General features: G+C 49.6%; 8 protein-coding genes and 1 non-coding gene across 9 annotated transcripts; 6 read left to right on the top strand and 3 right to left on the bottom strand.

Moving 5' to 3' along the window:
- Nucleotides 1-1,168: 1,168 nt before the first annotated feature.
- COCSADRAFT_90556 (uncharacterized protein) lies at nucleotides 1,169-2,611 on the bottom strand (the record flags this gene model as incomplete). Its single annotated transcript, XM_007701782.1, has 1 exon — nucleotides 1,169-2,611. The coding sequence occupies one exon, from the start codon at nucleotides 2,609-2,611 to the stop codon at nucleotides 1,169-1,171; it is 1,443 nt and encodes a 480-aa protein (XP_007699972.1).
- Nucleotides 2,612-4,259: 1,648 nt separating this feature from the next.
- COCSADRAFT_142185 (uncharacterized protein) lies at nucleotides 4,260-5,723 on the top strand. The gene is made up of 3 exons (XM_007701781.1): nucleotides 4,260-4,374; nucleotides 4,580-4,822; nucleotides 4,871-5,723. The coding sequence occupies exons 2-3, from the start codon at nucleotides 4,617-4,619 to the stop codon at nucleotides 5,526-5,528; spliced, it is 864 nt and encodes a 287-aa protein (XP_007699971.1). The 5' UTR covers nucleotides 4,260-4,374; nucleotides 4,580-4,616; the 3' UTR covers nucleotides 5,529-5,723.
- Nucleotides 5,724-5,906: 183 nt separating this feature from the next.
- COCSADRAFT_36653 (uncharacterized protein) lies at nucleotides 5,907-6,777 on the top strand. Its single transcript, XM_007701570.1, has 2 exons — nucleotides 5,907-6,123; nucleotides 6,258-6,777. Exons 1-2 carry the CDS (start codon nucleotides 6,024-6,026, stop codon nucleotides 6,539-6,541), a joined length of 384 nt encoding a protein of 127 aa, XP_007699760.1. The 5' UTR covers nucleotides 5,907-6,023; the 3' UTR covers nucleotides 6,542-6,777.
- Nucleotides 6,778-6,851: 74 nt separating this feature from the next.
- On the bottom strand, nucleotides 6,852-6,932 carry COCSADRAFT_t43. The gene has a single exon. It is a non-coding gene; the product is annotated as a tRNA-Ser (tRNA).
- A 276-nt stretch (nucleotides 6,933-7,208) lies between these two features.
- Nucleotides 7,209-9,304, top strand: COCSADRAFT_26280 (uncharacterized protein; the record flags this gene model as incomplete). The annotated part of the gene is made up of 4 exons (XM_007701523.1): nucleotides 7,209-7,257; nucleotides 7,355-7,452; nucleotides 7,518-9,014; nucleotides 9,050-9,304. 4 exons carry the CDS (start codon nucleotides 7,209-7,211, stop codon nucleotides 9,302-9,304), a joined length of 1,899 nt encoding a protein of 632 aa, XP_007699713.1.
- Nucleotides 9,305-12,121: 2,817 nt separating this feature from the next.
- COCSADRAFT_117043 (polysaccharide lyase family 3 protein) lies at nucleotides 12,122-13,264 on the top strand. Its single transcript, XM_007701780.1, has 3 exons — nucleotides 12,122-12,583; nucleotides 12,634-12,778; nucleotides 12,835-13,264. Exons 1-3 carry the CDS (start codon nucleotides 12,245-12,247, stop codon nucleotides 13,116-13,118), a joined length of 768 nt encoding a protein of 255 aa, XP_007699970.1. The 5' UTR covers nucleotides 12,122-12,244; the 3' UTR covers nucleotides 13,119-13,264.
- A 2,250-nt stretch (nucleotides 13,265-15,514) lies between these two features.
- COCSADRAFT_44523 (uncharacterized protein) lies at nucleotides 15,515-16,274 on the top strand (the record flags this gene model as incomplete). The annotated part of the gene is made up of 3 exons (XM_007701695.1): nucleotides 15,515-15,772; nucleotides 15,826-15,948; nucleotides 16,092-16,274. Coding segments are annotated over 3 exons (564 nt in total), but the record flags the coding sequence as incomplete, so codon positions are not given.
- Nucleotides 16,275-17,196: 922 nt separating this feature from the next.
- On the bottom strand, nucleotides 17,197-18,506 carry COCSADRAFT_36650 (glycoside hydrolase family 76 protein). Its single transcript, XM_007701569.1, has one exon. The coding sequence runs from the start codon at nucleotides 18,441-18,443 to the stop codon at nucleotides 17,241-17,243; it is 1,203 nt and encodes a 400-aa protein (XP_007699759.1). The 5' UTR covers nucleotides 18,444-18,506; the 3' UTR covers nucleotides 17,197-17,240.
- A 1,934-nt stretch (nucleotides 18,507-20,440) lies between these two features.
- COCSADRAFT_142175 (uncharacterized protein) lies at nucleotides 20,441-21,550 on the top strand. The gene is made up of 3 exons (XM_007701779.1): nucleotides 20,441-20,681; nucleotides 20,758-20,845; nucleotides 20,928-21,550. The coding sequence occupies exons 1-3, from the start codon at nucleotides 20,661-20,663 to the stop codon at nucleotides 21,308-21,310; spliced, it is 492 nt and encodes a 163-aa protein (XP_007699969.1). The 5' UTR covers nucleotides 20,441-20,660; the 3' UTR covers nucleotides 21,311-21,550.
- The last annotated feature ends 771 nt before the right edge of the window (nucleotides 21,551-22,321 follow it).

Genomic DNA, 22,321 nt, shown 5'->3' with positions numbered 1-22,321 from the left:
GGCATTCCCACGTCATTTGTGTGACGTGTAAGAAGAGAGAAACAACATTCACCCGTTATTGCAAGAGAGAACACGAAGAAGCAGAACAGAGATCCAAGTTGAAATAATAATTTTTTTTTATAAATTCTCTCTTTCAAAACAGTTTCGTGTATTAGGGAACAGTACCTTGCAAAGGTTTTGCCTAACCCATCGTATTGTTTTCCTCTTTCTCTTTCTCTCTCTTTCTCCCTCTTTTTTTTTATTCGCCAAAAAGTGGAAAGAAAAAAAAATACAATTCCTCCCTCGCCGTTTCCGTTTCCGTTTCGGGGTGTTTTGCTTTGCCCGCGAAATAGGAAAAAGAAAGAAAGAAGGGGAAGGGAGGAGAGGCGTTGGTTACTACCAAAAGTCCGCCGGTTCATTACTTCGATGGGCGCTCATGTCGTGAGATGAGTGTGGTAAAAGAGAGAGAGAGAGAGAGAGAGCGCTAGAAGGGGAAGAGAAAAAAGGGGGTGTGGCAAGATGAAGATGCAATGAAAGAAAAATAGTACAACTACATTGGGAACCGTGGGTGTGTTCTTTCTTCTTCTGATGAACATGATGATGACGATGATGGTAATAATGATAATGATGATAGCGACAATGATGGTGGAATGAGAGAAGGGAAAAATGGTAAGAAAGAGAATATTGATATCTTCCACATCGTCGTTCATCATTCAAAGTTTCCCTTGCCAGATCACGATATAGCTTTTGATCCTAGCCTCGTGAAAATGCCCTCTACAAACAACCGGTTTTTTCCTTTTCCGTTCGCCTAGATTCTTTTCCTCCTTTTCCTCTTCCATAGTAAAAATGGCTTTAATAAGCTCGTACATGGCCTCGTTGTGAACTTAGTCTGGGTCTCGAGACTATCCACCGCAGCGCCTCGCAATGCATTCGTCAATGTGGCTAGAAATAAGACAAGGGGTCGAAGCGAACGTGTTGAAAAATAAAGCGGTTTTGAATGCTCGTGTACTGCGTAGGCCTTCTGGTGAGTCAGAGTTGCTACAATTTCTCGGTCCTGGCGTTTGGGCTGATGGCACAGCCGTATGGAGGGATGGTTGTCCCCCGGTAGTTATGAGGTGGGTTGGAATCCCCTGCTCGAGTGTCTAGACGCTCACCCTCATAGTAACGGGAGCAAGCTGTCATGTCGAAGTCACAACCTCTGTTCTTGAGACTGCGGTTCCGGAGTCGTCTCTACACCCTCCATAGCACTACCGTCTTTGCTTCGTGAAAAGACACTGCCCTCGGTAGTAGTGGGTGTTCCAAGCCTTTCGGTAGGGTACTTTTCAAGGTCCTTGTGGCTAGTTGAGAAGGTCGATATGACCGGAGTATAGTTCTGAGGATGATCAGCCTGTGTGGGCGTCTTGGCTTCTGGCCCAGCAGAAACAGGGCTCAGCAGACTTTCTGGTCCGTGCTTGCCTTCGGGAAGTTGTAATTCGGTTTGCGAATGAATGGCACCTACTAGGCCGTTCCAGCCTCCTTCGATATCGCGGAGTAAGCGCACGTACTCCTCAGGTACTAGACCGCTCTCCCCGGTCTTTGGGTCTTGGGCCACTAGCCAGCCTTGACCGTGTCTGTATGATACTAAGATGACCTGGCCTTCTACCAACGGTAGTTCGTTGTCATTTTCGCGAGCAAAGTCGAATAAGGCAACTGCCTTACCGTGCATCTCTTCGTCAGGTGAAGCAATGGTAAACTGGTAGTCGCGTGAGAAGCGGCTGTCGTCGTATATGTAGTCTTCAGGCTCGGACATGTCGTCGTCTGAATCGTATGGTGGACCTTGTTGGAGGGCTGTGTCGGCGTCGGCATAGGCACGTGGCGGCAGGGTGGTCGCAAAGTGAGAATCACGTCGTGACGCACCTTCGGGTACGCCGAGTCGGGATGACTCTGGCGGGTATGTAATGTACTCGCTGCTGGAACCATTAGCAGTATCGTCGTTGACGAATTGGCTGCTGTCGCCATTGAGGGGCAGAATGGAGCTACGCCGTTGTTCTTCCGGGTATCCTCTGCGCCCGCGTGTGTGGTCAAAGTTAACAATGTTGGACTTGTGCTTCTTGTGTCGTGCGCCGTGGTGGCTAGTGACTACGGGGCTGGAGATATCTTCGTCCTCGCTGTATGGTGGGCCTCCGTCGTATGAGGTCTGGGGAAGTTGTTCGCCTTCCTTCTCATCCCACGACCCTGCCGACCAGCCGCTTCGTTCGTTGCGCCATGCTACCGGGGGTGGGTCCGAAAGTCTCCGGCTATGCTCGCTTGCGGGAGTGGATATGTCTGATGGCTGTTCTGGGAGGGGGCCATAGAACAGAGGATGGAGCGGGTCGTAAGCAAAGTCGCGCACCAGTGAGTAGGGCAGGCTCGAGTGGAAAATGGGAAAGGCGGTTGATTGCGGCCGTGAGCGTACCGACTGGTGGGTGTTTGATGTATTTGAGATGTTTGAGATGTTTGAGAAGGTTGAGAGGCGCTTGTTGAGGTAGGAACTGGCGCGCTCAAGCTTGGCCTTGGAAGGCGGGGAGGTGACGAGTGGGGGCAGTGAGGTGCGGTTCACGCCTGTTTGCGCAGCATTCGGGTCGCTACGTGGAGATAGGACATCGGCAGCCATATTTTGGTCAGGCTGATGTGCGCACACTGCAGCCGGTTCCGTGGGTTCGTCTAGCCGTTGGGTGTAGACAGGCGTGTCTGGAGCGGTGCCGGTGCCGGTCATGCGCAATAGATTTGGGGGTTAGAGTCGAGACTGAATAGTCAGCGGTGGTCTATATGGTCTGCTGGAAGCGCAGCAGAAGGCAGTGTAGTGGGCAGTGCGGGCTGCAAAGCAGCGGCGGCGCACCAGACGGATAAAGTTGGCGTAATCGGGAATGAGTACACGAGAGCACCGGCGCAATTGGCGCTGGGTGGGCCGGGGAGCAAGGCGCACAAGCAGGGCTGGAGTGAGCCAAAGATGAGGGCTCTGAGGCTGGGCCGGGAGCGGTTCTGGGAGATGGCGGCGCAAGTGGAACCAGGTAGGCGTGTGTGGATGGGAGAAGGCGGGCGACGGCCAATGGGTTGGCGGGCGCACTCGAGGGCTTGGGAGAGGCGGGCGTGGCGATTGGGGGGAGGGTCCGTGTGGGAGAAGAATGTTTGGGCAGTGAAGCGGCTGGAGAAGGAGTGGATGGGATTGTGGGGGTGCAGGCACAGGACTGGCGCTAGGGCTTGGCAGTGAAGGATGCAACAGTTGCGCGCCTGACGGATAATGTCGAGGCTTCGGGAGTGTCTCGGCAGGGAGCGAGGGCACAGCGTCGAGTGCAGTCAGTGGAGTGGCGCGTGGTGGACGAAGGCGGGTTGAGAATGGATGCTCTATTTTTGGGACGGGCTGGCGGGGGACATGCTAGACGCCGGTTCTGTGTTTCAGAATCAGTCCAAGGCGCTGCGGGCGTGCAGAGCCATGTGGTGGTGGTGTTAGTGGACGTGGCGGTGGTGGATAGAGCACAGGAGCAGCACAATGGTTCATGCCATGTAGGAGTAGTAGGAGTAGTAGGAGTAGTAATCGAGATAGTACTAGGCTATGTCTGTGTGTGTCTGTGTGCGTGCGTGTGTTGTTGCGTGTGTTCAGTTCAGCCTTGGAGGCTTGCAAACCGCTCCGGCTTAGCCCTGTTGGCCTCTAGATTGTTTCAGGCGCGGGGGACTAGCTGCTTGCAGACGACCCACGCCGACTGTGCTTGAACGGCAGCGAGGAACTTCCCTGGCCAGCCTTCACCGTATACTGTCACGCTCCAACGCTCTCCCAAACGCATAACCTGCCCGGCCTGTGTTGCTGAATTCCATGTCCCTGCTCTAGCACGCTGTCTGACAGGCAGGCCGAGCCGCGCCGCGTCCTGATCGGGCCACAGACGCCCTGCTTGCGCAATACTCACCTACCGAGCAGAATCTCACCACGCCCAACAAGCCCGCCCGGCCGAGAGCGACAGCGTCCAGGAACAGGAAGCGAGGCCCATGTGCATGGCACGGCGCCGGGCCCACGGCACACTTGCTCGGGTGCCATGGTATACATGCATGTATGTAGTATCATGGTACTTAGCAGCAGTACTTAGCAGCATTAGCAGTAGTTATGACAGTCGTAGTCGCAACATTAGTAGCCCCTCCATTGCGCCGTTTGGGTGTGCGTGACGCTTGGGACTCGGCCTGCCCCGCCTGCGCGTAGCCTCGAGCACGGCCCGCTTAGTCAGCTCCGCTACACCATAATGACTTGCTGAGCTCGACAAAGCTTGCTCCTCCACTGGCTTCGTGCCTTTCACAAGCAAACATCCAACACCCCATCAACCCCCTTTGTCCTCCACCTCATCCCCTTCGTCTCGGGGGCTATGACTGCGAACACTACTCCTGTATACTGTACGTCTCCAATCCCCCCCTCTGCGCCCGCCCCTTCCCGCTGCCCGCCCTGCCTGTGAGATGATGAACACATATTGGAGCTGTCCTAGGCACTAGCCTTTGAGGACTCTCAATAATAATATACACTGAAAATTCTGAACCTCGCGTGATCACCGCCACTGTTGCTGCATCCAAACATGTAGAACCACAACTGACTTTGGTGAAGAATTTGCAGAGCTGCACCCAAAGACGCGAAAAAAAAAATGTCGGCCGACCCACGACTACGCGCGAGGCAGCAGCAGCAACAGGCGACGCCTACAGCTGTGCCTCCACCTCCTCCGCCCCCGCCCGCCGAACCCCAGTCTGTGGGCATGGACGGTGCCGGTGACGCCCAGCCAGACCAGAATGTAGTCCCCGACAACAGCTTCAAGCTAAAATTCTGCACTGTATGTGCTAGTAACCAGAATCGGTATGTACGTGCCTTGCTCTTCCCACACCTTGACCCTAACTCGGTCAGCTCCATGGAGGCTCATCTCCAACTGGCCTCGGCCCATCTCCCAACTATCAGTTTCGGCACCGGCTCACTCGTGCGTCTGCCCGGGCCGACAATCACCCAGCCCAATGTGTATCACTTTAATAGCACAACCTACCGTGCCATCCATGATGAGCTCGCCGAGCAAAACGCCGCTCTGTACACAAACAATGGCCTGCTCAACATGTTGGGTCGTAATTTAAATATCAAGGGTTACCCTGAGCGCTTCCAGGACTGGGTACCCGGCAAGCCTCGCCTTGACCATGCCGAAGACAAGGGCTCCCAAGGTACTGAGGCTGGAGTAGTAGACGTCGTCATTACCTGTGAAGAACGTTGTTTTGATGCCGTGCTCGAGGATCTACACAACAAGGGCGGAAAGCTCAACCGGCCTGTTCACGTCTTCAATGTCGACATCAAGGACAACCACGAGGAAGCCCTCGTTGGCGGCAAAGCTATTCTAGATCTTGCTCTCAGTCTGAATGAAGCTGCTGCACAAGAGCGAGAGATACATGGTGACAGCGGATGGCAGTCTGGTGGCGGTGCTGCTCGTTCCGGCTTTGACGAGCGTGTGCCCGAGATTCTCGCTACATGGCAAGAGCGCTGGCCAAACATGCCCGCGCTCTGGAGTCTTGCATGGTTTTGATTTTACCTCTACGGCGTTTTGTCTTTTGTTTTCTTGCTGGCTAGACAGTCTTTGATACCCATTTGCATAGCGAGGCGTTCGGGGTATCACATTGACCACTCGATGATCATATTACCATGGGATACTACTATGAACAAACTACTTGGTGTTCCGCATATACTGCTACCATTAGTCCGCATATCAACCATTCCCGTGATAATCGTGTGATTGCCAAGTGACACATAACGCCTTGATACGACAACGATATTCGATGCACGTCTCTTCACACCGTTGTGGCTTGGTCGCACGGCCTGCAACTAGCCACGTGTGCGTGCAAACACCGCCTCTCATGAACATGTTCTACTCGCCGGTAAAAGAAGCAAACCCGACGCCAAACACCTTTCAACGCTGCGACTAGCCCTGAAACTTTACACATCTACTCGCCTCTTTTTTATTCTTTGGCAGCCATCACCCACAGCCATGAAGCATCAAATCTCCATAAGCATGTTGATCGCAATGCTATTCCTACCACTCTCCTTTGTCTCTGCCTCCATCGCAGACACCCCCAAAACATCGCAGAAGAAAGCGTGTGGTTGGGAACTCATGCAGAACCTCAGTGCGTCTTCCCCCCCCCCCAACACTCTCCTCGCAACATCATTCAGCCCCCCAACCAAACCAATCAAACCCTTCTACCAACCCCACTACTACTATTATTATTAAACCTAGATATTTCTCTAACCCCCCGCACAGACATCTCCATAGCTAGTCTGGGTACCTTGTACGCGAAACAGACGGGCGACCGCTCCCTGTGCACCCGCCAGGATAATGGTTCAGAGTACTGCACTTGCATTTATGAGTGTGGCAATGGTGTTTGGAGTCATCATCACCAGGGAAAGACACGTCAACGTCATTATGATGATGATGATCACGATAATTATGACTATGCTGAAAGTACTACTGATGTCAAGGCCTGGACTTGGGAACAAGGTTGCGGAAAGTATTGTCATGCTGGCGTGTGTGATGGTCAGGTCTAAGGAGGATACTATACTACTACTAGGTTTCAGACATTCTCTTGGGTATAGTTATATAGCATGAGGTCATGTCCTTCTTTTTTCTCTCTTTTACTTTGGAGTAATATTGTTATTGTGGGACTATATAGGCAAGGCGTTGGGTTATTAATAAAATGATGGTTGTTATGATAAATATTAATACTATAACTATGGTTATGACTATAGCCATTGGGAAACTCAAACCACACCCGCAACAACGGAAAGAACCCCGATTAAGCAAAAAAAACATTTCCAACTAGTTAGGATGTTCTGTAATGTTCAATACGCAAAAAAACGACGTTGGCCAGATTCGAACTGACGCTCCCGAAGGAACAAGATTTCTAGTCTTGCGCGATAACCACTCCGCCACAACGCCTTTTGGTTATTCGATGACGTAAGCTAAAATAACAATGTATATAATCACTATCAATCATCAGGAACAAGCAGAAATGTTCAATTATTCACACACCCTCTTTTCCCATTGCAAAACGACCCACCTTACCTTTGTTCTATTCAAATCTATAGAGACCACACCAGTACCTTTTTTTCACTGACACATGGCATATTTTTAGCGTTAGGCCTTCCATATCAACAATATCTGACGTGTGTACCGAAGAGGCTTTGTCTTCGGGCCTTCCGGTGACCGCCCACCATGGCCCCTGCACAGCCACATCAACAGCTAAGCCTTATACTATGTGCCTGTAAACTATCCTACAGCCTTGTAACGGCTTTCGCAATCTATTTCTAGGTGACAATATTTCTGTTGTTTGTTGATATACCCATCATCTTCCTTCAAAGTATACGAAGGCACGTTCTCAAGCTCGGAAGCTGTCGGTATGGTGTATCGTGGCCGGCCTTCTACTGGGTGCAAAAAATGTCGTGAGCGTAGAATTAAAGTGCGTACTAAGCTGTGAGCTCGGTTTACCTTGAATGCAAGACACTTACCTAAACGAAACCACAGTGTGATGAGCGCCCCGGTGGCTGCGTCAAATGCTCTGATCGCCATCTCCAATGCCCAGGATACGATCGCAACATTGACAACTTCTTTCACGATGAAACAGCGAATGTTCAAGCAAAGGCAAAAAAGGCAAAGGCAAAAGCTATCGCGGCTCGTGATGCTCAGGATGAAATCGAGGCGCGTAATCTGCGGGAAGCTTACTTACACATAATAGCCCAACAATCGCCAACGCCGGCCGTAACAGCGTCACTCATCGATCAAGGAATTTCCTTCTTCATGTCCTACTATACGCTTGGCATTGATCAGCCGCCTGTACAGTCCGATGAGTACTCGAAATATCTGTCGACGCATGGCTTCCATCCATTGGTCTCCACATCCATGACAGCTCTGGGCATCGCTGGAATAGCAAACCTGTACATGGATCCTCTCCTAAAGCGTGAAGCCACTCGCTGGTATCTAGATGCCATCAAGAGGACCAACGCTGCCATATCGTCCCCTACAGCTGTCACAGCCGATAGCACTCTCGCATCTATTAATCTCTTGGGCATGGTTGAAGCGACTTCCAATGAGACAAGTTTACAAGGGTGGAGCAACCATGTCCAAGGTGCTGCCTCCCTCATCAAGATGCGAGGCATGGACCAGTTTTCAACCCCAGCTGGGCAGCGTATGTACCTCCATACTGTTGGGCTTCTTACCATGAACTGCATGGGAAAGGGCATGCCCCTCCCCAAATTTGTTCACGACCTCAACACTGAAGTCATAAAGCACTTGGACATCAAAGACCCTAGAAACCGCTTCTTCTTTCTTCATATCAAAACCATCGACCTTCGAGCACGCATTTTGAACCAGCAAACCCACTCACTACCCGACATTATAGAGTCAGCGCTTGCGCTCGATAACATCGCAGTCAATATCTTCAAAGACTCAGGGCCAGAATGGGACTACGATATTGTACTATGCGAGAAACGACCAGAAATCTTCGACCACTTCTACCATATCTACCACACGGCAATAGCCGCTCAAACTTGGAACTGGGTGCGCTACAACAGAATATATTTTCATGACATTATCCGAAATTGTATATTAGCAGGCTTCGCGTCTACACCACCAGCCCTTGTTGGAGCAAAGTACCATGAACAACTGGAAACAAGTGTCCGTACCTTGTATAATTTACAATCGGATATCTTGGCCGGTATGCCGCAATTCCTACACGATGTACCTGGCGAAGTACCAAGCGATGCGTCAGATTACACTAGCAACAAGTCAACTCCGACATCTGTTGGGGATAAACTCAGCGCGTCGCCAGCGACCGCAGCTTTTCCAAAAATTCCTCCAAAATCACCTGCAGAGTTTCAGACTGCTTTGAAGACCCTTGATCAAAACTTCAAAGGCATGCCATCAGGCGTTGTCAAAGCCCTCATCGGCACCGGCTCAGTCAAAGGCCGACTTCCCATTATCCGTGTAGCAGGAGGCTACTCAACTGTATGGGCCCTCTATGTGGTACGTATTTCCCCCTCTATCTGCCGCATCATCAGATTAGTCCTCACCAACCATTTTGCCCTCCACAGGCTGGCTCCACGCCCATCGCATCCCCAGAAAGCCAAAACTTCGTCGCAAAATGCATGACGCGCGTGCAAAAAGAATTCGGCATCAATCAAGCCCAAGTCCTCGGTAAAGCACTGGAATACAAGAGATACCTAGCTGAAAAGGGCGCGATTCCATTTAGCATATGTCCACAGTATCTGCCACCTGATTCGGAGCCGTACGTGCGGCCTAAGCCGAGTGTATGATAGTGGGGACAAAACCAAAAAAAAGTACGTTACCGTCCATTGTGCAAAAAGCGATGTTGCAGGCTCCGGTTTTCTACTGCAAGGAAAGTACTGTCAGAATGTCGGAGGAATGCATCTAACAAGTAGTCCTTGCAGATTGCAGACATGAATAGGGGTCAACGTTTTTTTTAACCTAGCGGGCGGCATCATAATGGGTCCATCCCTGTCCGATAAGTGAACTTAAAATTCACCTCACACTTCCAGCGCCTAATATCATGGTCGATTCTTCATGTACGATTGATAACCCTATGATATTTCCCATGGGAAAAACTGGTTATAGGATGTTCATTTGGATTCATCGAGGAAAAGTGGGGAAAAGGGGGGTTGTGCATGCCTGATTTGCGTTACTCGGTGTGGAAATTAGCAGCACATACAGCAGCGAAAGAGCAAGATTTTTTTGGATATAATCGCGATTGGGAGCAACTCTGCTATGCGCTCTCAGAACTAAATCTTGAGAAAGGAGGCACGGGAAGGGATGGCCTGAGCATGGACATGTCGAGCTTCGACTTTTTGAGCTCATTGGGTCACTCCAATTGCTCATTATGACACATTTACACCCTTCGACTGGCCAGACCCATTTCGCGATCTTCGATCTGTCGTTTTGCCTGCTTGGCCCGATTTTGTCCGCTCCTTGTCACAGCGTTGGGGTGTTTTCTCAACGGGCGATTCCAAGATTCTGGAAGCATGTTTGTACAAACGAGGCGCAAGCGCAGGGAACATTCATGTCTTAGTATACGGCCGTACATCTTAACATGACTGAATGATTTGAAGAAAGAAGATTTGTTGGTGGAATTGTTGGGTGGGAACACCTTTTTTCATTCTTAAGGTCGTTTGAGGTAATCAAGTCATCTTCAACATGGCACATGAAGAGATATGTCCGCCATACTTATGTAGGCTCTGAGATGAAGAGACATCTTTGCAGCGACGTACGTACAGCATGATGTGGGAAATAACTGTTTGGCAGGTTTGCCGGGGAAAATTATGGAGATGGTAGGGCGACTCGTGAGATGGCCTTCGCGATTGTACACAGATATTATCTTTAAATTAACTACTTACCGAACGTTGTACCTCATTCTAGATTGGAAAGGCCCGATCCGTTTTCAATATTCACATACTCCTGAGCCAAGAAACTTGAGGTTGTGACGATGTGTGCCTAGGCATCCAAGTAATTCCGCCAATGATACAAGGCAGACTCAGGAACATCTGCTGCACAGCCCCCCTATACGGTTGAGAATTCCTAGTGTTCATTGTTCTTCATAGTCTTCATGGTTTGCATAACGAATCTCCAAGAAAACCTGGTTAGCGGTTTACTTACTGCTCTTGTTTAGCCATTACCAGGAATTTGCTTGGCAGGACGGGTTTCATTGCCCGCAGTTTTCGGGTAGCTGCATGCGTCTACGGAACAGACGAGCATGTCCGTGAGCCGTGTTGGGCATTGTAATTTAAGAATGTGGAACCTTGATAATAGAACGCAAGATCCCCGATGAAATAAGGAAACATGTATTCTAAATCCCGATAGCCGAAAGAAGAAGCATGCACTTCCAGAATGTTTCCAGTGTTGACAGCGGCTTACGGAACTCTGGCATCACCTTGACATGGCTGTCATGTGACATTCTGCAATGGGAAGCGCACGGGGCTCAGGTGACCTATCTGGCTTCGCGAGAACTCGAAACAGCCACCTCCTTGACAGCCTACTGGCGCAAAATCTTCTCAGCCAGGCACCTTGGCTATCAGTTCCATCGATGGATCACGCTACGCAATCATATCCAAGTATCATTGCAATGTTTGATTCATTTAGTATTCTTCGGTCCTTCTGAATAACAATTCTATGCCACGCGGCCCCACGAGTCGACACACTGCAACGTCCAACTATTGAGAAACATGGCTACTGTTAATGAAACGCCATAAGCCCGTAGGCGGAAACAGATTTTCCTATGCAAATCCAGCCACCAATCTATAATTCCATGGCATTGTGAGATTGCGCCAAACACAAGACAAGAATCTGGACCTATCGGAAAATATTCCAGAATCCGGAGTGGAACCAGTCATTCAGATACTGGAAGAAGTTTCACTAGTCGCATAAAGGCATAGATGAGATGCTGCAGGATCGATAGAGCAGAACTAGAGGACCCATTGTCTACCCCACCCCTAATACAAGGCCCGCTATGCCAAGATACACTGCGTAGTTTTGAGCTTAAATGAACTTGGTACCGACGGGGCACTGACATAGGGAGGAAGGGAGGGAGGGGCAGCGGAACAATCTTCACTTGATCAAGTGTGCATTCTAGCGTGACCACCCGTCCCGTGTCCCATGTCTTGAGTCGCGAATGACTTGCAATTCAACCGTGAGGTGGCGGAAAATTGCTTGACTGGCCAGGCGTTCTATCTGGAGAGCGGAAATTGTCGCGCGCCTTGGCGTCCCAGATGAACGGGATTGATGTGGACCTGTTTACGGTTTCAAGACACAGCTTGGCATCTTTCCACGGGCTAGCGTCGGCGCGGCAGTCTGTTTCTAGCCCAAATCGACTCGACTCGCCATGAAGCCCTACATTCCACGAAACAGGTGCCATCTGTGAGGCGCGGCGTCCAATCAAAGCACCTCCTCAGGCTCTTTGATTCAGACGCATGATGCACTGCGCTTTGGTCACAATCCCCACTGGGGAGACATTCCACCGTCTGTACCTGGAACGCCTTCGGAGCAATTGCTGGAGAGCGGGAGCGGCAGTGAAACAAGTATAAGTGCAACAAACACCCCATGAAGAAGAGAGCATCCAACATCAAATCCATTAAGTCCTTCTTTTGCTTGACGCATACAACGCTCTCTTCATCTTCAAATCGCTTCTATTCGTGCTACATACTACTTTTTCCAAAGCACCCCAAATCAACAAACTCTCCATCAAAATGAAGTTCTCCATTGCCGTCATTGCTGCTGCCTCTGGCCTCGCCGTCGCTGGCCCTGCTGCCCCCACCCCCGCCGATGCTTTCGCCCTTGCCAAGCGCGCCTCTCTCCCCGTCCCAGCCTCCAAGGGATCCGTTACCCTTAAGGCTGCTCAGGCTGTCAGTGGTACCTTCGATGGTGGCATGAAGACCTATGGCCGTGGTGTCAGCTGCACTGGTCAGGCTGAGGGTGGCGACAAGGACGCTGTCTTCATCATCAAGAACGGTGGTACTCTCAAGAACGCCATCATTGGAAAGGACCAGATCGAGGGTGTCCACTGCGAGGGTTCCTGCACTATCGAGGTAAGATATCTGTCTATTCCGTGCAAGAATGATTAGCTAATTTCAACTAGAACGTCTGGTGGGTCGACGTTTGCGAGGATGCTCTCACTATCAAGGGCGACGGTAGCGCCATGGTCAAGGGCGGAGGTGCCCAGGCTGCCTCTGACAAGGTCGTCCAGCACAACGGAAAGGGTACGGTTACCATTGACGGCTTCAGTAAGTTCACCCCTACTTCCTCATCAACGACAATTTCAAATGCTAACTAATCCCAGCCGTCATGGACTTCGGCAAGCTCTACCGTGCCTGCGGTAACTGCAAGAACAGCGTCACCCGCAGCGTTGTCGTCAAGAACGTCAAGGCCTACAACGGAAAGGTCCTGACTGGCATCAACCCCAACTTCGGTGACAGCTCCACCATCACCAACACCTGCGCTACCTCCGTCAAGACCATCTGCGAGGAGTTCAAGGGTACCACCCCCGGAAACGAGCCTTCCTCCGTCTCCAAGGGTCCTTCCGCCAACTGCAAGTACACCGCTTCCGCCATCAAGGCTTGCTAGACGCCTCATACCCGCAGTTGGTAGGATAGATGTGAGCTTGGAGAGTTTGAGACGGTGGTCTGGACTTTTGGATTTTGGATTCTTAGTGTATATACAACTTTTTTCTCAGCACATATTAATACATGCCGTGCATGTTTTTTTCAAACACCAAAAGACTACAACTTCGCTTCGATTGTTTGCTGATGCTACTACTATGTACTTGCTGTCTGAATATGCCACGAACAGCTGATGTCTCACTAGCTCGTCCGGCTTAGATTACTGCAACGCGCGTTCTTAACAAAGCCCGAATACAATTTAGCTCGCGCAGCGTACGGAGAAATACATACCAAAACAAGCATTGGACTCGTCTTGGCAACTTAATTTATTAGCCTCGCTAGCACCCCACGGGGTCTTTTTTCACGCCATTTATCTAATCTATCTCATGTGCACCTTGCCGTAATGCGGCTGATTCTAGAGTCGCTGGCACAACCTAGCTTCCCTTTTTTGGCTAAGAACATATGTAGTTCCCAATAGGACGCGCCTTCTACTACTGCACTGGTCTCTTTAAGGAAAGGCCCACGAGCGTATAGATTCGCTTAAAGTTGTCCCGAATACCGGAACAAAGCATTTGGCCAAGTGTTGTGGTAGAGGTTAGTTCTACGGATAGCGGGACCCTGATCAGCGAGTTAACAAGCAATGCCCCGGACATCTTTGTTTAGGAGGCGGGGAGGGCTACCGAATACACATACGAATAGTACGTACGTAGGGAAGTGCTTGGCATGCAAATACGTACGTTGCGAGGGTCTGGAAACGCGACTTGTTTTGGAGGGTAGAATAACGCCGAGACGGTTTTCCGCTCGTGCTTTGAATATGTGCGCTCTGTTAGATATGTTCGGATGTATAATGATTAAATCGGAAATTGAAGTGTCTTTGGACTATACTATGTATTCTCTATACCAAAAGCAACTACCGATCAAGAATCGATACGTTAGGACAGGCATTGTGGTTCTGGAAAATATGTAGCACTTCTAATATCTTCACATGATCTCTTGGTCAGCGCGGTTATCCTATTTATACCCACTAGTGAGAATCACAACATTGTATCAGCTCTCGAGCGGCTTACACAGTGAAAATTAGGTTTTGAGTTACTTCGATTACCTCACAGTGATCTTGATAGTGAACAAATTATCTTGATAATGAACAATGAGTGACCACTATAAGTAATTTCATCTGTCGAATTTGCTTTCCCATGAGTATAATTATCAGTCGAATTTGTTTCTTACGAAATGAGCAGTAGCAATATAAGAAGCACCTACCATTACGTTCATAATATACTGAGTAGTCTTAAGTATCTGATACTACCGGATGATACTTGAAGCAACCATTCGCGCGCATGAACCAAGATTTTCGACACATATATACAATCATTTATCGGCCGCGTAAGACGACTGTCCAACCAAACCGAACGACATGTTCGATATATACATCATCAGAAAACTCATACACTGGACTGGCTCAAACGGCGAAGTCAAGAATTGGAAAAAAGACTATATCGCATACACACCTCTACGTATATATGGATCACATTGTACTGCTGTTCGAGCAAGCAACCGCATTTGCTAAATTCTCATGCTGCACCGCCCAACTCAGGTCAGCCTGCTATACGTCACTTCTCATAAAATCCGGTACAAAATACGCACTTTGCGAGCTTCCCATCTGGAAATGTCGCCATTTTGGAACTTCTTCCACTGTGGCGTGTTCAAACGCTCGACTTTCGTACCTAACCAAGTATATCGAGTCAAGTGGTCTCTATTCATGTCCTTCTAAAACAAGGCAACAACCCAGCTGACCATTCTTTTTCACTAAAAGTGGCGTATGGTGACATTGTAGCGTTTGCTGCTGTCATGCGAAATCCGATTCACTCAAAATTCTGGTTGCAACCTCAAGGTAAAGGTGTCACGCGTCCCCAATTTCACCTTCTAAAAACCCTCATTCACTCCATTTTTGGGGTTATATATGTTTTGATCTCAGCCTCTATCCCATTCTTTACACTACCTGCCAACGAACCCGCAGGACCCCCAGTCGAACCTCTGGAATCTTAGATTGTAGATACTGACTGGAAACTCTCGGCTAACTTTTGCGTTCTTTACAGGCTCATTTCTCAATCTAGTAGCAACAGTCACATCATGCCGGATAAAGGCCTCAATCGTACCTTTGCCGGGGATACTCTCAGCAAGGCGGGCAGTACGATGCCTACCGACACCTTGCTTCCAACTCCTACTATCCAGTCTCATTCGGACAACACCCATCCAGATTTCAATGAGAACCTCCTGACAAGCCCAAGCCTCTACTTGAAGCCTGTTTATCGCCCCAAGCCTCCCACCTCTGCATGCCTCGACAAAAGTCTTGTTGAATTCAATGGCCTCTACTTCCAGAATATGGTTGACGCAAAGGCTGTTATGAACAACGTTCAGTGGCGTGCACCAGTATTCGACAGCACTATCCCCCAGACTGACAAAGACCATCAGGATGTAGTCAGAAAGCTTCTGTGGGCTTTCAAAGATATGTCCATGGCTAAGGATACTGCAGAGAACGCTTACCGCAAACGTTTAACCCTAGGCGAAGCATCGTACTACCAAGATTGGGCAATCGAGGCATGTGCTTGGGATATTGTTGTAAGTTGATGGCTGTGAAACTGTTCAGAAATCTTACTGATCATGCCACGTAGCGGATGGCCAAATCCATACACACCGACGGCTTCAGAGCTCCGATTTACGACAAGAACCTGGTCAACTATATCGGTCAAACTCAGGAGTGGACTTTTGAGGAGCGCATCGACTGGATCTGCACTGTTCTCAGGGTACGATACTCGTTTGCGTACGACAAACGGCATGCTGACTGTTACTACAGACATCCAAGAATGTCGCTGCTAACCTCATGGTGTGTTCGCACCGGTCCATATAGTGCACTCTCAAGTTACTAATGCCATGCTAGAAGAACGAAAAGGCGTGGAACATCGTCGGTGCACCTCATAAGATGTACCAGAGCACGTTGACCAATACCATCGCGAACGCCAACCGCGGAGCATGGGTCAAGAGCGGCCGTCAAGCAGACACTGAACATCAAGCTCGTGTCAACAAGCGTAGGAAGACAATCCATTTCTCGGACGACCAGAAGGATGACATGGGTAATGCTTCTGACACGGGCAACGGAGCCTCGAAGCCGCGAAGCGACGCAGTCACTGAGCTCGGTAAGCGCAATGGCCATTGAAATTATACTGGCTACTATAGCTAACGATCCTCGCAACTGCTCAGCTGAGTACAGGAAGCTCATGGACATTCCCGTCAATCCTTCTCCACCGTCAGACGACGCGACGACGACTCCACAGGCACCAGTCCCTTCTCCCCCGTTGAATAATGCGACGACCGTCACTCTACAAGTATCAAACCCTTCTTCGGCTCTTTCATTCTCGTCCTTCACAGACTATGAACGTGACGCCGAGATCATTGCCCTCATGCATGGACCATTGCCAAAGGGCAATGATGAAAAGAAGGGCGGCACTAAGCGACAGTCTAGCAAAACCGTCAACCAGGGCGGCATTGCTAAGCAAGCTAGCAGTGCAACGAAGACTTTAGCCAGTTATCCCCTCGCTGCCCATACGAAGGCCGAGTCCAGCTCCGCAAGTTCGCATACACATGCCTCTTCCAACACTAAGCTTGACTTCAACAAGGAGAGCAACACGCCTGCGCTCAGAGATCGGGACGATGTCGCTTTGGAGAATGCAAGGACGTTGGCTTCGCCGCGTGGTGCTCACTGAGTAGCACAGCTGGCTCGCTGGTTTGAGACTGATGAATGAGCGTCGCTTTAGCACACATACTCGCATGGGTGTCAGAAGGTACATAGAAGAGGCTTGCTAGTTAGGCGCTTTGATGCCCTGGATTCCTACGAAATGCGTGCGATTCATGGGTTAGTAGATTCAAGTAGTTACATGAGTCGCAGGCCTACGATTGATGCTCCACTACTTGATAGTATCTTAGCATGGCATCTCTAGTGCACATCATCACACTATACCCAGTACATTTACACTTTGCTTTTAGTCTAGGATAGAATATATTGGACAGTCTACAAATTGCTATTCAAAGCTTATGCGATTCCCCTCCTAGTCCTCCTTGTGCTTCTCGGTCCAATCATGCCACCCTCCCCCTTCACTCCCTGCGTCTTGAGGCTGGCGACGAGAATCTCAACAGCATTGAACGAGTCGATCGGACCCAGACCCTCCGTCTTTCCATCGAGCATCGCCGTCGCAGCCCGGCTAACAATAGCCTTTGCGTCCAGACTGACTTCTGGCAGTATCTCCGCTGTCGCACCCAACCACCTCGCCAACAGGCCCTTGAACGAGACCTGATCGGTATTACAGGCCTCCTCTCCCTCCTTGCCCTCACACTTTTCCTCCCACAGGGCCCCAGTCTCGTGATTAACAAACGTGCGGTTTGCGGATTGGATAAAGCCTCTTGTCCTCTGGACCCATTTCGCGTCGCCAGTCTGTGCCGCCATGACTGCGCTGCCATACATGTACACGCCGACGTTGTAACTCCACTTGTTGTGGTTCAAATCCGCACATCCATTCTTTTCGTCCGTGCCGTCAAACACGTCGAACTGATCGCTCACAAGCCCCACATGCAGACTCCAGTCGTACACCTTCTCCGCCCACTCTTGAGCCTCCTTGGCGGCTGTCTCGTTGGTGGCTGCCGATAGTTTTCCCATGCGCGCAGCAAGTTGGAACATCAGGCCGTTGGAAATGCTGTTTTTGTAGAAGAAGCCATCGTTGCCGTCACCTTTGGCAATCTTCCAGCCTAGACCGCCTTTGCATCCTGCTGCTCCTTTCTTCTCGTTACCCCATCGTTCTCTCTGCTGCGCGAAGACATTGCGCGCAAGGTCGATCCATGGTACACTTCCTGGGGCCTCGGGGAATTTCAACTCAGCTGCTGTTGCAGCAGCAAGGGCCCACCATGTCTGGTCGTCGTTGCCGGTGGCGTCGATAGTGAGGAAGTCATTGGTTGGTGTCGCTTGGCTGAGAATAGTTTGTTCGAGCAGTGGTTCATATTGGCGGTCTCCGGTCACATCGGTATATGTAAGGAGCGCATCGACGGCAGTACCAGATTGCCACCACCAAAATGGTTGGGGAAACAGAGCGAGATTTGGGTTAGGAAAGCTGGCTTTGAGGGATGCTGCGACACGTGGGGCTGTAGCGAGTAAGGTGGCAGGTGCTGGCGCTGGTGGTTGAGAAGCAATCGCTGCGGATTGAAGAACGACGGTTATAGCGTTGGCAAAATTGGGTGGTATCATATTTGGTAGAATAATAACAAAAAACAATAAAACAAATGATTGTAGATAAGTTTCGTAAAAAGGTAAAGAATGAAGTTGCAGCAACGACCTTGCGCAGTGAAATGAACGTAGTGTGGCACGCAGTACCAAAGGCTTCAAAGGAGTGTGAAGTAAAGAACGGAAATCGTCGAAAACGACGAGGCAGAGGCTGTTAAGAAAAATGAGTGATTCGCAAACCAAGACGAGTGGAAGGAAGGACGGAGCGGTAGGACCCAGTCAAATCATTGCCACAGGAGGATTCGACTCAGCCTACCGATACTAAGCCACACCACTGCATATCTCCTTTTTCATGGCACGGATTCTAGAATGCGGTTCGACATCATAGCCATCCACTTAAATTTGAACGCGTCGTACTGCTAATTAGCATCGTTGAGGTGTCTCCACCCACACATCCCACTTTATGGCCGAAGGCTGTGGCTAGCTCTTATCGCCAAATCAACGCACACGCATGCGTTGTGCAACAAGAGATTTTCCCATCTTCCTATTCGCATATCCGTATCTTTCGCCCACGTTGCCCAGCGTATACCCCTGATTTTCAGGTAGCGACCCAGTTTTATGTCCTTAGATCCCTGTCCAGCCGAGCCAAATTCTGAAACACGCCATGCCATGTACCTGCTGAGGCGTGATTGGCTGCATGTGCAAAATTCCTGAGGTGTGCAACGGTATCCAAATAAAGAAACCTCTCCGATTTGGACGGACGAAACCGTTGAAATCAAATCAAGATTGTATGTTTATGCTGAATCGCTGATGTGCGTATGCTCTGGAGGGGCGTCGTAGGGCGTCGTTAATGTGTGCAAGTGATGATGGCAAACCATGTACGCAATCATAATTCGCGATGCGCTTTGTGATTACATTGATCTACGACCGTATGGATATGTCGATCGTCATAGGTACGTAGATGTCTCTGGCGTGACGAGGCTAAAGATAATACTTCTGGCCGTTTATTCATAGCGCTGCAACGCGACACCCTTGCTCTTATCGATAACTTGTAACCCACGCGTTCTATTAGCGGACCTATTGTTTAAGCAGCTGAGTTCCTCGTGTTCTCGTGTTTACGCATTGTTTCGGAAGATTGATTCGCGTGTAGTTGGCCACAGACCAAACTGCTGAAGATGACTATTAGCACTGCTCCATGTTCTGATTAATACGTCATATCATCACACCTTCTATCAAACACTCTCCGTTTCTTCCATCACAACTTTGCTCTGTGAGTCTCGCAGCTAGATGTGTCAAGGGAACCTCACAAAGTATTGTCGCGTTCCCATCGTTGACACGTCAGGTATTTCCAGACTGTTCTCACGCTGTTCTCCGTCTCTTGCATCCGAGCATGGAAGTAAATGTCGCCATAACTGGCTGATTGAAGCCGATTGTTGATGGAATAGTTGCAGTGGGCAGTAATGGGTGTGCAACAAGTGAACGAGACGTGTCATCTAAACCGAGCCAGGCGCCATGGCATCGTTACACGATTAAAGGGCTGAGATGGACGACATGTAGTCACCATCTTCTGTGCCGAGGGTCCAACTCCACGGTCATGGCACGGGAGGGCGTAAGCTCCGAGGATGCTGCGCTGAGAAAGCAAAAGCAACTTGGTAAGAGCAGCTTGGCTGATAAGATAAGAAGTATGTCGTCATTGTGCTACTGAACATCCCCCAGCTCCGAACTATCACATTTAGACCTGGCAACTTGAAAAAGAGACAGATTTACCTGCAGATAGCTTCGTCCTGAGTACCTCAAAAACTACGTGCCACAATACGCTATGGCTAGTTGCGCAATCTTCCAAAGCACGTCGCCTTCAGATCTGTAGTAGATCTGGCTCCCGACACCATCCGGCGGTTAGCCATTGAGCGGGAAATCTACAAGCCCCCCCTCTCCAAAAACAACTAAGCGCGATCGCATCGAATCTACAATTTGCACGATCATCTCGCTTCGATCGGATTATGCGGGGAACAACCCCTCTAGGCGGCTGCTGGCTTACAACCACGCACGAGTGACACCGATGGAGCCAATGGAGCTCTCATTATGACGTCGCAGAGCATGCATGTTCGACCAGGAAGCAGTTCCCAACAGATATGATTTAAAAAGACGGGTGGAGGAGGTGTTTGGGAATTTAAATTAACTAGTTGAGTTTGTACACTGCGCTTCCAACGTGCGAAATCGATTCAACTTTCATTGACAAACATGCCTTCCATGAACTCTACCGTAGGTTATTTTTCCCATTGATAAAAGCCAACAAAGATACATGCTTCGGAATAGAAGGTTCTAACAAGAGTGCTAGGTCTTCCACGCATATGCGTACGGCACAGCATTCTGGTACGGTCTGCGTGGCTTGTGTCGTGTCTACGATCCCATAATGGTAATCGGATGTACGTATACAAACCCCTTTCAAACAGAGAACCTCTCCAGACAACCCTTCCCAATTCACACCAAACTAATAATACTTCTAAGGGTTCCGTCCCCCCTCGCAACTTAACCTCGCACCCAACGACCTCGAAACATACAACGTGCGCAACGACGGCTGGTGCCTCATTACACTCGCTCTGGTCCTTATTTCCCTTACCAACGCCGTACCGTTTACTTCGGAGTCGGTGAAGAAGTTTTCGTCGGTGCCGTATGCCAAAGCCATTGTCGCGGCCACGATCTTTCATCACGTCGCGACGGGTATCGGCGCGTACCAGCATTATAAGTTGCCGAGCCATTACAACACCAGCATGAGTATTGGAGTTTGGGGCAACATTTGGTTGTCGCTTACGGGTTTGTTTACGTTGGCTTTGCTGCAGAGCGATGCGGGAGATATGTCTGTTGAGCAGGCTGCGCAGAAAGTGAAATAAGTGGGTGATGCTTTTGGTTTGGATCTGTCTCTGGGAGATTCTAAACTGGGTAAGGGGATGGAGTCAAAGTCAGTGGCTGAACTCTAAATAGTGACGCGGTAGCGAAGGCGGAACTTGTAAGCGCATTTTTCACTGGGGCTCGGGAGTAAGAGTAAGAGAGCATAAAGTCTACAGCTAGTTGCTAAATAACATAGTATGAATTGCATAATCAAATATAACATGTTAAAATCGACGTGAAAGAAAAACACATCTGCACATCATCTCCTCTCTCTCTCTCTTCTCCCCACGCATCATCTTCCCTCACTCCATCCTCACATATACCTCGGCCACCCCCCACACCCCGACGCATACCCCCTGAAATTCCATCCCTCCCTCTTCATACTGCACGGCGTACAATACCCATCATGAACCTGATACAGCATCTGCAACCGACACCTCACCGACTGACGGTACGGCACAACACCCGCTTGATCGAGATAGTACGGCTCATTAATCCGGTTCAGCGCCCTGCGCACGTCGCGGCACGGCTTGACTTGGATGTACTCGTGGTGGTTGCAGCGGAGCCAGTGTCTGTGGATATCTTTGCACATTGTTTTCTTTCTTTCTTCCTTAGTTTTCAACTTTGAATCTCGTATATTTCGTTTTTTCTTCCATCTCAAAAGATTCTAAATGTCTGGGAATTTTTCTCCCCAGTGAATTGGGGAGATTTTATTTTATTTTTTATTTTATTTTTCGGCCTTGGGAATAGTAAGTGTGAGGGATCAGATATGTGTCATCTTTTTTGGTACCTTTCTTTGCCCATTTATAGCATGAGTATTGGGAAAGGAAATGTAGTGATTGTAGGGCAAATGGTCTTTGCATGACTGTGTAGCATTGCTGGTGCGAAATCCTTTGGTCGCGGGGAAGGCGGCCATTCCAATCGCTAGTATCATGTTAACTCTCCAAATCTTTAAAAAAAAACATGGGGTATATCTCGTACCCTGAGCCCCCCATATCTAGATGGTGGAATGT

This window comes from Bipolaris sorokiniana (genome assembly GCF_000338995.1).
Source record: "Bipolaris sorokiniana ND90Pr unplaced genomic scaffold COCSAscaffold_7, whole genome shotgun sequence".
In the NCBI taxonomy this organism is placed as follows: domain Eukaryota; kingdom Fungi; phylum Ascomycota; class Dothideomycetes; order Pleosporales; family Pleosporaceae; genus Bipolaris; species Bipolaris sorokiniana.
Note: the sequence above shows the minus strand (reverse complement) of the source record. Positions and strands in the feature narration are given on the sequence as shown.